The 16,196-nt window shown below is 35.9% G+C and overlaps 1 protein-coding gene across 3 annotated transcripts in view; it reads left to right on the top strand.

The window, feature by feature from the left end:
* CD2AP (CD2 associated protein) overlaps positions 1–16,196 on the top strand; it is a 75,380-nt gene that overhangs the window by 53,291 nt on the left and 5,893 nt on the right. For all 3 annotated transcript variants that reach the window (XM_084516311.1, XM_084516309.1, XM_084516310.1), the window contains 7 exons: positions 1,863–1,954; positions 2,709–2,813; positions 4,336–4,372; positions 4,754–4,813; positions 6,565–6,724; positions 8,847–8,989; positions 15,716–15,831. In XM_084516311.1, the coding sequence (XP_084372437.1) occupies positions 1,863–1,954; positions 2,709–2,813; positions 4,336–4,372; positions 4,754–4,813; positions 6,565–6,724; positions 8,847–8,989; positions 15,716–15,831 (713 nt within the window). The remainder of the gene's footprint in view (positions 1–1,862; positions 1,955–2,708; positions 2,814–4,335; positions 4,373–4,753; positions 4,814–6,564; positions 6,725–8,846; positions 8,990–15,715; positions 15,832–16,196) is intronic.

Here is a 16,196-nt window from a genome sequence, read left to right as displayed (position 1 = left end):
CGTTTCAGTGCTATTGCTGGAAGTGCTCTTCTTGCAGAGCCAGCAAGACAGTGTGCAGCCCAGAGCATTGCGAAATTTGGCCTGTCTTAAACTTTGCATAAAAATTAACCCAAGTCTGTCTGAAAAATCTGGGTGTTCAATACCAAACATTCAAAGCATTCAGTACGTAGCTCCTTTCATAATTTCAAGTGCATTTCATGCTACAAGTATAGAAATTGGACTAATCCAGTTAGCCATGCTGAGTCTCTGCTCCCCAGATAAATATTGTAGGAGATTATTAGTAGAAAATACCTATAGAATAATTTGAAAGTATCTTGTAACTTTTGAAAGAGCTAGGTTTTCTTTCTTAATGTTTTTATTTTAATACAGACTGCACTGTTTATGCATCCTCAGTTTTGAGAGAGTTTAAAATAATCTGTGTTCAGTATGTTAACAACAGAGGTCTCCTAAAATATTTAGACTTGTGTGCCTTATTTTGGTACGCCTCAGCTATTTCTGGGAAGCTTGTTTTGGCCTCTGGTGCAAATATGTAAAATATTTTGTTTAAAAAATAAAATAGAAATCTCTACTTGGTGATTTCTCCTTCCCCCTTTATGTCAGAGGACATCATCTGTGATTCCTGCTACTGCACGGTCACCCCTGAGTTCTTGGAAAGGAGAAAACTTAGTAAATGTTTTAATAAAAGGTAGTTCAAAGTTCAGATTTATTGCTTTGTAAGCACCATATGAAAGTGTTAGAAAGTGAAACAGGGCTTCTTTATCTCCATGACTTAGAGAATATCAGGCTCACAAAGTAAGACGGTGAAGTGGCAAATTGTACGTGCTCTTAATGAAGGTGGGTGGATTTTTTGGGTGGAGCTGACCACCTGGATGGGCAGAAAGATGCAGCCTGCAGGGTTTCAGCACTTGCTGCCTCCTGCCTTCTGTGCAGCTGGTGCAGAGGAAAGTCCTTCCTGACATGGTTTTTGTGTGCTGTGGGACTTGGTGTATCCAGGGCATGAGGAGAAGTGCTTGGAGAAAGAAAGAAGCAAAGGTTTGCGTAGTACAGTGGTGCTGACCAACTCTCCCAGCAGCAAGGAAATGCGTGCCTTGTTACAGAATCGGGCTGTGTACAGGAGATGGCTTAGGGTTGTGCTGCCCTCTGAGCAGGGGTGTATGCTGCTGCTCACCTGTGTGTGTTGTCCAAGTCCTGGTATGTTGTGGCCACACGATAGAGTCCTTATTGCCCTATACCAAGTAGAAAGACAGGAATTATTCTTTCTGCTTTTACAGAAGGGGCTGTGATTGTCAGTTTAGTCATTCAGTTGAGCTGTGGTTTCAGGTGGTTATATCCAAGGACTTCGTTTGCTTCAATTACTTGTTCTCATTGCAGAATTTCAGCAAATGTGCTGCTTGGGTATTTGAAGTTCCTGTAATTTTAAGTCACCATGAAACAATTGTGTATATTTAATTAGGCTTATTATAAAAATCTCATATAAACTCACAATAAAAATCATGAATCAGTCTTTCGTCTAAAGCAGCAGAACTGAATATATATAAGGCAGTGGGGATTAGATATGTCAGATAAGCCATTATAGTTTTAAGTGAGCAGTCTGCTGTGGATAAAAATATTTTAGGGCATTATCCCCTGACTCCATGAGGATTTATCTCCCGTTCTCTGTAAATATTGCTATGAACTTGATTTTCTCATGAGGTGAATGACACAGTGAACACTTTGTAGAGCAGCGTCAGATGGCTGGTCCGGAAGGGAAGGATGATTATAGTATTAATTTCTGAGCTCTCCTTTTGGATAGCACAAGTAAGCTTTTATGTACTTTACTACCCATGGTATGCAAGTGTAGTAATTATGCTGTGTCGTTCCAGCCAAGGAATATTGCAGGACAGTATTTTCCTACGAAGGCACAAATGACGAACTGAGTTTTAAAGAAGGCGAGATTATTCAAATTATCACTAAGGTAAGATGTTCAGTCCACTTTAACCATTTGTAGCTTTTGTAAGTTATGCACAGGTAAGTAGAATATAGACAGGAGAGTTTATTGGGTTGAGTAAAGTATTTGCTAAAATATGTAAATAATTTCAGATGTTAACACACATACTTCTGTTATAAATAAACTAAAGTTTCTATCCAGTTAGATCGTGTGATGGATTTCTATGACACAGAATTAATAATTTGTTTTTTCCCCTTATGTTATTGTTATGTTATTATTACTTGGTTATTTTTTCCTCAGAAGTGTATCCATCCTGTCTTACTTCTTCATGCTTTTCAGACTAGTGAGCCTGATCAGTTGCATCAGAATCACTTTTATGTAGTAGAATTGTGTGTTATTCCAACTACAGAAAGTATTTACTGAAAGTGTTTCTAGTAGAGGAAGTTGAGAACATTAAATCTAGTGGAGGAAGTCGAGAACGTTAAATACTGTGCATTGAATCATAGCTGGTTTTATGTACTTTTCTTCCACTTGCAGATGTTAGCCTTGTATAAATGAGGAAATATAATTTCATATCCTGTATTTTAGAAAACAAAGTGACCAAACATAGTCTGATCTTTAGCTGTTTCCCCTTGCTAAGGTAGCTAAAGTATTCTTCTAAGTAATGCAATATTTTGGAAAAACAATTATATTGTGAGAAACAGCTACAGGAACAGCACTTTCAATCTATCGGTTCTGGGAAAAATAAGGATTGATCGAAATATCCTATTGTTTGTTTTAGGACACTGGAGAGCCAGGCTGGTGGAGAGGAGAACTCAATGGTAAAGAAGGAGTCTTCCCTGATAATTTTGCTGTTCAAATACACGAACATGATAAAGACTTCCCTGTAAGTTCCTATATATTTCATCTAGTGTCACAAAACCGAATTGACAGAAATGCAAGGAATAAAAGACTTCAGCACATACTGCTGCTTCAAATATTAATACAATTGTGTCAGCTTTTAACTCTGTCTCGAAGTAGCTATAACCAAGAAGATCTAAAGGTTAAACTTATTTTTAAATATTTAATTGAAATCTGCCTTTTCAGATTAACTGTAATTAAAGAGGATGATTAGGTCATATAGAAAAACGTATAGTTCTGATACTGTGGTGATATGTGTAACTGATGATTGAATTAAACCCTAAACGTTTTGAAAGGAAGCAAGCAGTCAGTTCTGTTTCATCCTGTTCTGTAAGTAAATATAAGAACAAAATACTGAATAACCCCTGGGGGACTGACTGGGATTTTTCTGTGTTAAGACCTGCCAGTAGGTTGCAGTGTATAATCTTTGATTGGGATTTAGAAATATTTTTTTTTTTTTCTCTCCATTATCTCTTGTGTTGACTTAAAGAAATTCATATTTTCATGTGGTACTCCTTGTTCTTGTAATTCTTAGTCCATGTTTTGTCAAGATTAGTATGATGTTTTGGTTCTGACAAGTTTGTGTAGCAAAGATGGTCAAGTTAACACATGTACTTTAGTGGGAGTGCATTGGACTGAGCCCATACAACTTCAGCAATGTTTTTATAAACATCTGAGGGTTAGTAGGCTTTTGTGACCGTTTTATCAGTGAGCATTGTCCTTGGTGCAACCACGTAGATAGGTGTTCTAGAGCATTTTCATTAGCTGGACTCTGGGGGTGAGGTGGTTTGAGATGTGTCCCTTGAGGTAAGCCGTACTCCGTGATGGGGGAAATTCAAACTTATTTTTAACAGATCAAGGAAAGCAATAAGTAGCTGCCTAGTACAGTAGGGTTATTGTCAACGTACAAACTGTGACACCTTAATATTTTGCAAGTTTTTAATGGCTGGAGTAGTTCATGCATCTTTCTCCAGTATAAGATGAAGAAGCTCAGACAAATGTTTTTCATATAAATGAAGTGCTTGTTGCAAAATTAAATAGTTTTCATGATATTCAGTTTAGAACTCTTGTTCAGTGAAAGTGACCTTTTTTGATTTTAAAATTTACCTGATTACTTTTTGATACTTCCGTTGTACTAACTAACGTTGTGGAGTTTACTTACTGAAACTGAAATTAAAATGGGTGTGACTGGAGCAATTCCTTGGACGAAATAAGATGTAATTCTTAATTTTTGTTTGCACCTCTTCTGCTTACTCTTGCTGCTGAAATGCTGATCTGAGACTTGAAGAAACTGTACATTTTGTTCACATTTTTTTTTTTATCAGGTTGGCTGGGAAATACCAGATGAATTTTTCCAGTTCTATGTCTTTGCTTCCTGTCTGGGATTGCCATTTATGAAATGCTTTGAAAAGAGCTGTAAATAAGCTGGACACTACCATATGCAAAACAGAAAGCAAATGTGTTTCTGTGTTTTGATAATCTGTTTTGTTTATGTACTTATTTTTCAGAAGCCAAAGAAACCTCCTCCTCCAGTTAAAGGTCCAGGTACGTAAAATATGCCTGCTGATAGGTGTCTGAAGAAGTATTGAACTTCAGAAACAGTGCATGTTTTCAAAAAAAATTTAAATTCAGAAGTAGCTTTGTATTTCCTAGTAATGCAGCTGCCCTTAGTTAAAGGTTACCTTTTTATGCCTTATGTATTTTGCTGCTGCTATATATTTTCCCAAATTATGATGGAGACTACTTCAGACATTTTAATACGAGCCTACAGTTTGCTGGGCTCAAATGAATGTTTATAAATGGCATTACACTCCTTGCAAAGGGAAAAAAAATACAAACACAAATTGGTGTATATCATATTTTTAGATAATGACTAAGATAATTAAAGCTCTTTCAGAAATACCTATGATTTGGTTTTACACACAGCTCCTAAACCTGAATTGCCAACTGGAGAGAAGAAATTCCCTTTGAGGACTGAAGAAAAAGGTGAGACCTGTTTACTTTATAGTGAATTTCAGGATATATTCCTAAAAGTAAGGTAATAAGTTTTAGTTTAGCTGCTCTATGTAATAGGTATCGTGCTTCGGGACATGAAAGCTTCTGAAAACTTGTGTGATAAATAACAGTCCTTTTCTGTGGTAGAAGAAATGATGCAGGAAAATGTTCTCTTGAATTCTGTTGAAGGTCAGGCTGAATAATTAATTATATGTGGTCTCCTCTGGCCTTAACAGTTATGTATTTAGATAGTAGTAGCATTTTACTAGAAAAAATGTCCGTCTATCGGTGCAGTGCTTTACTGGTGGAAAATAACCATGTTGATACTAGCAATCAAACTGATTAAGAAATTTTAATGTAATTATTTTTTTAATTCAATAAATGAGCAGCTCTAATCTCAACCTACCAAACCATATACTTTTTTAATGCATGTTAATCTTGCCTTTAATTGCAATCAAAAACTGGCTAATCAAAAGGTAACAGCAATACTCCCATAACTATTTTTGTGTTTTCAGTGAAGGGTGCTTGTTGGTATCATGTAGTAATTTTGTCTAATATCAATGGCTAAGACTGGTATTTTTATTACAATTACTAAATGCTTATCTTTAGTCAACCCTTATTTCATTGTATAATAAAAGCTGAAAAAATGCCATGCCATTTTTACAGCAAAATTGGCTGATTTCTGTGCTCATAAGGAACCTTGGCTTTGAGTATTACATTCATCCACTTAACTCTGGACAGTTTTTATATTCAGATTTGAGTGGGAGCAACTGAAGGGAAACCTGACTGATGATAATTCAGGAATATAATTTGATGGCAGCATTTTTTGTCCTTCTTATGAACTTGCATGTTCTTACAAGTAATAATGCATAATTCTTTAATTCTTTCTCCTCTAAAATGTAAAGAACTGATCTCCAGTAATACTGCCACTGGGCATTTAGGAATTTAAGCCTTGTATATAGGATCAGTAGACAGAAGTGAGCCCCACGAACAGGGTGTTTTACACAGGAGAGTCAGCACCACCAAGCGGCAAAATTATGTACTGTCCTGCTACATCAGAGCTTTATTAATTTTGTAACACTGTACTGAGAGACTGCAAAGGACTGACTAGTAACTCTGTACTAAGAGAGACTGCCAGCTACATAGTATTGGTTTTGTTTCGTTTGCACATCCTAATGTTTGAAGGTCCCAAATCAAGAATACAATTCTGTTTTGGATGATGCTTTTTTGTTGAAACCTCTATGACCTGTTTTTCAGAGTATTCCTGGGAAAGAAAATCAGGATTTCCCTATTTTACAGTTGTGCAGGTGACACACAAGGGTTGCAGAAGTTTTCCAAAGGGAGTTAGTTGTATACAGGCAGTATTTAAAACAAAAGCCCTCTGACTTTTTAGGAGGAGATATGATGAATTCACAGTAAGGGCAAAGCAGTAGCAGTACAGAGAGATTCTTGTTTATTAGGTGTTATTTGCAGTACAATAATGTCAATCTAGAATTCTTTTTTACTCGGGTGGGCAGCTGAACTCCACCACAACCGCTCTCTCACTCCCCCTATTCTCAAAGAGGAAGGGGAAGAAAGTATGAAAATCAAAGTGACTACTATTTAATGTCAATATATCCATTTTTCACTGTTCATCTGAACTTTAGAGAAAGTAGTTCTAACAGCAGTCACTTTCTAATTGATCAGCATTGAAAGAAACCTAGGCAATGTGTTTCTTAATGTTTTGTGACTTCCTTTGTCAGATGAAAAAGGAGCTTTGGATCAGAAGCCTTTGAAGCCACAAGCTCCTCAAGTACCACCCAAGAAGCCCATTCCTCCAAGCAAGACTAACAGCCTTTTGAGAGCAGGGTTTCAGCACCCAAAACGTCCAGAAAAACCTGCTTTGCCATCATCTGCATCCAAGTCAGTATAACTTTATATAATGTTATATACAATATATTACATATATTTAGTGTGGTTTGTTTTTCTGTCTTCCTTCACAACTGAGGTGGGAAAAGATGTATGTTTTGAAGGCAAAGAGGATATAAGGATAAGTTTGCACTGCACCTACCAGTTTTTCTTTTCTTCAAGTGTTATCAATATGAACTTAAAACTTCCTAATTCTTTAAGATGCTGAATCCATCTTGGAGAAAATATTACAAGATAACCATAAAGCAGATCAATTTATGAATCTAGTCTGCTTTGCTTTAAACCTGCCCCCAAAATAAAGAAGTTAAAGTAGCAATATGGTATAAAAGAATCTCGGGATGTTGTACTTGAGAAAAATATCATTGTGTTGGAAAATATTTGAGTAGAGTCAAAGTCCAGTGTTTCAGAGTAAACTAGAAGAAGAGGAAGAGTTGAGCATAGTTAGTATCCATGCTAAAGGTACTCAGCATGGCTCATGTCCTCTTTCATGGGGAAGAAAACAGTGCAGAGACTGGAGGTGGTTCTTGGATCTGTCTCGAGTATTCTCACTTGAGTTTACTGGACAAGTAGGGAACAGAATAGCAAGCAGTTGCTCACTCTTAGTTTCACTTCTCTAAATTTCTTTCTCACAAGTGTGAATTTTTTTTAGTGTTTCACCAGCTTTGCATCAATACAATCCCTCCTTGTACCCAACCCCTGCTGCGGTTTCCCTCCTTTTTGCCTCCATCCAAGAATTTGCCAGATTCTTACTGACAACAGCAGATCCATGTTGACAAGTAACTGTCCCTTTGAGATATTCAGCTGACTTGAAAGAACCACAAGAAAGTGAGATCATGATGAACTTGGCCTTCTACCAATAAAAGAGCAGACAGCTGCTACCTCAAAGAGCTTGCACCCTAAATACCTGCAAATATACAGTGGCAACAAACATTCTTTGAGTTTTATCTTTTTCCTCCAGCGAGTCCTGTATATTGTGAGCCAAAAGGAGTGAAGGGAGAAAACAGGAGGGCAGTGAGGAAAGGTTCAGACTTTGGAGGGTTGACTCCAACAGCCATATATCTGGTCGCGCCCTGCACAGCCCTGGAAAATTTGGGTGCTTGACTGAAGGGTTAGACTGTTGCAGCTTTCATTCTGTGTAGGTTTCCAGTTTGTAATCATGTTTCATCACTTGACATTTTGGAATGTTTCCCAAGTAGAGATTTTCCCATCTTTAACCAAAACAGGGTTCCCCCTCCCTCATAGTTAAGGATATGAAGGGGTACATGTGTGCAGCTAAAAGAGAGGCTGTAGTAAACTGTGGTCATTTAATAATTGCAAACTTAAAAAAATATAGAGGGTTTTTAAAATAGGTTTAAACGTCTGGAAGTTTAACATCGCTGTAGGGAGATTAGGCTGTTAGAGCTTTTCTGCTGTAATGGATTTTGAAAAAAGAATATGGGCGATGAGTTTATGAAAGGGACACATTGAAGCTGACAACTGGCCTGTCTACATACTGCGTTTTTTTTACAGTGACATAAATGATGGCACGAATTGTAAAGGAAAAGGTCAACTCTTTATTTTTTTTTTTTTTGGTCCTTGGATGATGTGACTAGGCATGAAGGACGCATGGTAGAAGCATAGCCAGGCATACCAGACATACAAGACACTTTATTCTGTACCCAGAAAAAAATAACTTGTTCTTGATAGCTCTTTTTCTTTACAGAAAAAAAAAATGATTTGAAGGAATTTGACGATTTGTTTCTGAAATATTTCAGGAGAGATTACGGAAGGTGCTATTCAGCTATCTTGTTTTCTCTTGCAGTGAAGTGTGATATTTTAGGTTAAGTGCCAAAATAAGCTCTGTAGTAAATGCACTAAAAATTTTGGATGCTTTTCTAAGGGGATTGTACACGTCTGACAGCTCTACAAAAGCTGCAATAGAAGAGCTGACTTCTATAGTACTAGAATTTCTCTCTGAAAAACTTTTAAGCAAGGATTTAAAAAAACGTAAAAGCTGTTTCTGGGGGGGGGTGTCTTTTTCCTTTTAATTCTTTTTCTTGGTGTGTTTTGTTTTTTGATAAACTATTTAATGTTACTATACATTACTAGGTGTATTTTTGCACTTTTCTTGTTACAGATCTAATGGAGAAGTTGTTTCTCTTCGACCAAAATCTGAAATTGAGCCAGTAGCAAAACCAAAGTTAGACTCTGAACATTTACCACTTAGACCAAAATCAGTAGAGGTAGATTCGCTTGTGGTAAAGAGCTCTCGAGAATCAGGTAAGAAAAGAACAAACAGTTTTTTTCTGGGTCTTTCTGTTTGGATTGCAGTATCTTACAGGGTTAGAATAAGGTCATCAATTTATACAAAATACCACGGAGTGTAATTATGCCTGTTAGTAGAAAATCCTTTTTTTTTTTTTTTTAATGGTTAGTTGTAGATAGCTCAGGGTGAGAGTTAGCAAAGGGTTTGCAGGTGTCAGTAGGCTATTTGGAGGTGGTTAAGCTCGGAGTTAATAACAGCTAATAGGAAGGAACATAGGTAATAGCTTGTTCTTCTAATTTGAAAGCATGTTTTTTGCTATCAGTTTTATCTTGTGTTTTTATGAAATTGTTTTCCTTACCGACTGGTTCTGTTTGTTCTTCTGCTCTTGCATTTTAGATAACTTTTGCATTTTTAGCTAACTTGCCTATTTTCAGTAATGCCATTAACTTCAGCATTCTGTAATTAAATTCATAGCTACAATAGATTGCACCTTTACCATACCTTAAATTTGGGCCAGAGTAGTATATTCTATGTTTGAATTTCATATTTATGGCTTTGCGTCATGCACCTTGAACCAAATCTGGTATCTTTTTAAATCTGAATTTGTCTAGTTAAAACACTGATAGCAGATAGAGTACCAACATTAATAATTCATGTAGCCTGATTGTAATATAGTTGTATTTTGTCCTTTTCTGACAGTACAACTGATTTCTCTCATCTGTGTCCATCTTGTGCAGAGTGTGTCTGCTGTGGACATCTTTTTTAAGCTCTGAATTGTTTTTATTGTGTGATTAAGCACTGCAGAAGAAGCTTTATTGTATTGTACCTGCAGTGTTTGGCTTGCATATTTCAACACAACCTTTATTCTCCAAAAAAAAAAAGTTTTATTAATAATACATTTAAAATTTTAGTGTAAGTTGATCTTCTAAGGACAACTATGATATACAGGATGTAGAATAGCTTGACCTAAATGATAATTAAGTTCACCAATGAAATAAATCATTCATCAAACAAATGAAGCAATTTATGAATAGGAAGGAGTTTTTCTGACTTGTTCATTTAAGACTCATGGCATTTAAAATATGCTTCCAAGCTGAAGTGCCCTATGTGAGGAAATGCTAATTCAGGTATGCTTTCAATTGCTATGGGTTGAGCCCACGTGATTAATAATTAACGATACATTAATTAAAACAGATTTCATTAATTAAAAATAAAGTTATATTTTCCTGAGCCACAGAAAGTTGGACTTCAGTATGTATATCAGTATTACCATTGAATATTCCCGGAAGTATTTATAAGGTCCTTTGTTTTTTCACTAGTCAAACGCATAAATGTTGTGCTATACCTTGTTTTATAAGTTTTTACTTGGCAGTTTAATTACTGCCGCTGTTACTCAAATATGGAGTTTGAGTGAGGGTACAGAGTAAACACTTTCAGGCCACAGTAAACTTTGAGATGAAAGATTGATGCCCCACCTAGCCTTAAAAACATAAACTTTGCCCTGTTGCTCAGAGGTTTAGCCCTAGGATTATGCTAGCTGTATTACCATGTTGCATAGTACCATTTATCCCCAGGAGAAAGCTCTGTGAAAAAAGATGGAATGTCTTTTTTCCCCAGGTGCAGTTATCTTGACACCTTTAATAACCAGCTTGGGAATGTAGTAGACACCGTACTAGGTATTCATGTATATAAAAGCAACATTTTTTTTTACAGATTTAAAAAAACAAAAAAAGGAATGGGGGCAAAACAAAACACAAAATTGTTTGATCTTTTTTGCTGACATAAGTTTTCACAAGCTCAAAGAGAAATTTTTAATATTTATATGCGTAGATAGAAGGGGGGAAAAAACAGTATCCAGTGGCTGACAGGAAATAGCCTGTGATTTGCAGTCATCAGCACTGTGTTTCTAATAATCTGAGAAGTTTAAATTCAAAACGGGTTAATTCTAGATCTGGGATAAATTACAGTGAATATTAAGTACTTTACTATCAGACTAGCTTTTGCAGCATTTAACAAGGATGGAGGATGGAAACTACCAAAATCCAGAGATGCTGGGCAGAGTTTGCAGCATCAGTCCTGCAGCACCCTCTGTGCAGACTCTGATACTTTGGCAGGGGATTACTTGCAGAGCAGCAAATAACAAGGCCTGCTTTTACTGTTGAAGTTTATCTGAAGTAGTGATAATTCCCTGCAATTTGTATGTTCTAGGAAAGACCTACAGATACATTCAGTTTGCTTGAAGCAAAGGGTGAGGTCTGTTCCACTCCTTGGTTGGTGCAGAGCGCGAGCACAGGAGGTTTGGGCAGCCCACCTGGGGATGCAGCACTGACAAAGTCAAGGAGCTGATATTTGAGGAAAGTTTCAAAAGTAAAACCACCCTTGTTTAAAATGATCTGCGTAAGTTGATTTAGGTTTTATTGCTCTTGTGAAAAGGGACTAAGCTCCCATCAGTAAAACGTGAGGAACCTCATGCTTTGTCTCTGCATCCACTGTTCTGCTAAAGACTAAATGCTCAGTGCAGTAGCTCATGGCACACAAAGCTCTGAAGGTATTTGTGATATTAAAGTTAAGACTTCTAGTTCTTGTAAGACATTAAAATATGGGGGAAAACACATGGCTGGCATTGGTGCTTTTGGATATTGTTGAAGGTGTAGAAGTTACCAACAGGCTTTCTTTTTCTTCTGAAATGGATGAATTTTTAGTAGATCAGTTTTTTAAGTGTGCTTTTTTTTTTCCAGTTTATTTTGACAATTAAGTTTGTTCATCACTTCAAATTTAGGTTAAGGAGCAGCTGTAGATATTCTTTATATTTAAGAGAGGGAGGAAAATGTGGAAAAAAGGCAATAAAAAGACAACAAATAACCTAGGTTCCAGCCATCAGATAGGGAAGGACAAATACTCTAAAATACTCAAACTTTGATCATGTTTAAATTCCTTCTCTTGAAGCTTAATTTCAAAAATTGCGTAAATGTTTCTTTGTTTTATTAGAATTAAAGTTCTGTAAACGACCTAAAGCTGTAATACTAGCATGCTGAACATTTAAAGCAATTCTGTTTCTTCTACAAATGTTTCTTTTTCCTGCTTTGTAAAGTAATTTTTTGTTCAGAATCTTTTTCTAGACATTCCTCTCCTTGACTTTTCTTTCCAGATTTTGTTTCCTATCCTGTTTGCCATGTTTCCCTTCTTACGTGTCAGGAAATTACCCTACCCTTCTCCATTTTGGTAAGATAACAATCTCTAAGGCAATCCAAATGCTTTATGCCATACACCTAGCCTCTTCTTAACTTCATAAGCGTAATTTTCAGTTGCAGTTATTTGGGTTTCAATTTAAAATGCTTTTTCGTTTATTTGAATGCTTGTTTTCCTTAGCTGTTAAACAAGAAGTTACTTCAAATATATTTTACAATGAGGAGTGTGTGTATAGGTGGGAAGGAACAAAAAAGACAAAAACAAAACACCCTTTTCTCAGTCTAACTTCTATCAGTCTACTGATGAGCCAAGTATAGTATTTATAGTATGATGTATTCAATATTTATAGCACTTAGATTTAGGTTGAATGTCTCTGTCTTTCTGTGCACACAAAGTATGTTACTGTGATTTTTTTTTTGGCACTGAATTCTCTAGTGTTGGCTATTTATCATTATGAGTCTTGTAAAATAGCATTTATGAGAGTTACATATTGGGCAAATAAATGCTTAATTATAGCAAATACTTTATTATTGCTTGACTTCAAACGTCAATATTCTAAAGCTTATATCTTTCCCCTAAGTTTTGGGGGTTCAATCTCTGGAGGATGAGTAATAGGAAAAAGGGCTGCCAGCTTTTTCACTCTGCAGATTAACATGAGTATTGTCTTCTGAAATACTGGGTACATTTTGCTTTTACCATGGGTTTTTAAATTCCAGCAAGATGAGGTATATGAACCCCTTCAGCTTTGCTTCTTTTTGTGAAGGCTTTTTAAGAGAAACTGATACAAATACACTAAAACATTGACAAATTTTAACAAAGCCTCTCACCTAACTTTATCTCTTAAAGCACCTAACAATTCTATAATGCGTTTATCCAGGTTAAGCTTGCAGAAAAAATGTTTCTAGTAGTCTTTCCTAAGTAACTGTTCCAGGTTAGTTTATCTTGCTTATGAAAAAGGTGTTCTAGCTCAGCCTTAAAATAATTTGTGGATTCAAATTATCTCCAGATGTATGGTATTGCTCGTTAGCGTTAGGTTGGAGGTTGGACTCGATGACCTTGAGGTCTCTTCCAACCTAGAAAATTCTGTGATTCTGTGATTCTGTGATTCTGTCACAATGACGAGGTTCCCTGTAACGATTAATCGCAGACAGTCTTTAAGAAAGTTAATTGATACATCACTTTGTTCATTGAAGTGGGTGTAAATTGTGAAAATGAGGTGTGTTTTATCAGTATCCATATTGGTTTCAGTGGGGCCAAGATTCCTCCTAAGATACTTAGGAAAGTTGTTTTAAAAAATAATAATAAACACCTGCTTCCACCCCTTATTTTGCTAATGTACTGGTAATATTTTAGGGCTGAGCTGTTGAGTGAGGTATACCAGTTTCTATTGGTAAGAAACTGGTGAGAACCTTGGCTTTTGTGTCATCCCACTATCTATAATTTAAATTATTTACTGCTACAGCCTTGAATATCTATATACTCAAGGTTTGTGAAGTTCTGGCGGTACATGTTATCCTTAAGGTGTCAGTTACTGATGTTTTCTTTGCTCATGGAGACAGGGTTAGCATTGCAATTGTAACAGTAATTCAATTTACAATTCTTATTTAAATTTGTTTGTTATTCCTGCAGAAAGAGGATCACAGAAATGCAAAAATTGTTGTGATGTTGGGGAAGAGGGGAGGAAATGTGTCTATATTTTTCCTGCCTTGTTACCTTTATATTAAATACCTAACCTACATACATCAAAATCTGAATCAGGACTTCGGTTAGTGCTTTGAGCTTACTGAAGATTGAGTAAAAAACATTAATATACACTCCTAGATCACTGCTGCATGATTTCTAACAAGCTAAATGCTTCATTGGCCAAGACTGTAAGATAAATACCTTAGTAGTCATTTCTCCGTCATCCTCTCTTCCGTCAGCCCCTTGCCATTCATCACTCTTCTGTTTCTTCCTACTTTGTTCTTCCCTGTTTTTTGTTAAATTGCAAATATGGTTACATATTTACAAAAGACCACCTTTACATTTTCTTTAATAAAACTGAAAAGCAGCAAAACTGATTGGTAACTGATAAAGTTGCAAATTCTTGTATTTCAACACGGCAACAGATAATGAAGTACATAAGTCCAGATAGGTTTGAAAGATGTAAATGTTTTAAGGGCTTAAAAGACTGTAATATACAGTAGTAGACATTAAAACTAGTTAAAACTTTCAGTAGAAAGCTTCTACTGAATTTATTTCTACAGGTATAAATTAGCTTTGACAATGAATGAATAAAACTTGACTTAATCAGTTGATTTTAATTCATGTTAACTTTGAAGTGGAATGAAAGCTCTGGACGAGTATTTCTATGGCCTTTTCCTGTACTGACCTCTTGCTGTAGTGTCAAGATGAGTGAGAAAGTAGGGGAAGAAGTGTTACGGTTTCTGCTTGAAATGATGCAATGCAAAACTAAGAGGTTGCAAAACAAACAAACAAAACCAACTAACCACCCCCCCCCTCCCCAAGTTTGAATGTTACTTCTGGTATCTATAGTAATGCTTTGTGGCATTTTAGTTAAACATTTAGTCTGAAGAACAAGTTAATGATTTTGCCTTGTAAAACCATATGTAATATCTGTAATTTATGTCACTGCTTTAATAATAAAAATAGATAAATTTTATTGTATAGCTCTTGGTAGGTAAGTATTGGTTTTATTTTTTTTTTTTGTGGTAAGAAATCCAGTTGTTAACTAGATGAATTACTTATGTTCTGCTCTACACATTAATAGATTTTTTATAAGGTTGTATCTTCCCATAGGGTGTAAAGAACTTCTTCTGATCAGGGGTCATAAGGAGGAAATAGATTGTGGAATAAAGCAAGACTTCATCTAAGAGAGTTTACCTGGACTAGAGTTAAGAGTGTAAAGAGAATAATCAGCAAAGAGATCTGTGTGCCTTAAGAAAGTATACAAATAGGGTTCTAAATTCTAAAATATTTTATTATAGACTTGATGGAGTCGTGTATTTTTTGCAGACAAAAAGTATTGCATATGAAAAACTGCACTGTACAAAAATATTTGCAGTTAATGTCTTGTTAACATACATAAACCTCTGGACGCACTTTACCATATTTATTTTCCTCTCAGTTGCTAAACTCGGACTTTGATGTTTTTCATGAGTTGGGCAGTAAAAAAAAAAAAAAGCCATTTTCAACTCAAAATTGGTTTTAAGTCCTCTCTGAAAACAGTTTAAACTGCATTTTTTTCTCCAAATACACTAGGTCTCTTTTATGCTGCCATGTTGACACTACTTCTGTTGAGAACTTGAATTCAAGTGCTAGTTGAATCAACTCTTATTTTTTTCAAGGGGGAAGATGTGACTTCCCAGATAGGCCAAAGTCATGTAGTTTTACATGGCTTGTTGTCGTATATGCTGAAAAATTTTTGAAATGATAAGAATTCCGAAAATTATTATTTTTTATTTTTTCTCCATTAAAAAAAAAAAGTGACAAAAAGGAGCATAGTAAAACTCCTAGTCTTGATGGTGGTTTGTGTTTTCATCTTTCTCTAGAGCTATTAAGCTTTGATGACGTAATAGCTACCTCAGATAATCTATCTCACCCTACTGCAAGTCGACCCAAGATGCCTGGTAGGAGGCTGCCTGCACGTTTCAGTGGTTGTATTTCTGTGAGTATATTGGTGTGTTTTTTCCAGACGTGAACTAAGAACTAAATTCCCAGGAAACAGAGTTGCACTCAGAAGCAGTCTTATGAACCATTTATCAGAGAGTGAAATGCAAAATGCTCAGAGGTTGTTTGTATAGATTGTCTATAGGGATATCTGTTTGCAAGTAGAAGAAAGTGTACGTAAGAAAAACAACACAACTGTATTGCACCTGAGGGAGTCTCTCTGTTCTGTGGGGTATTACTGTGATAAATCCCCAAATCTTCCAGTAGCACCAATGATATACTAATGGTATGTAGTCTTTCACTTCAACAAAGTTGTAATTTAATGTTACGTTGGAGAAGTGATCATATGTGCAAAGGCACGAG

Source organism: Aythya ferina (genome assembly GCF_964211825.1).
Source record: "Aythya ferina genome assembly, chromosome: 3".
Taxonomy (NCBI): domain Eukaryota; kingdom Metazoa; phylum Chordata; class Aves; order Anseriformes; family Anatidae; genus Aythya; species Aythya ferina.
The sequence above is the reverse complement of the archived record's forward strand: the minus strand, read 5'-3'. Positions and strand labels throughout refer to the sequence as shown.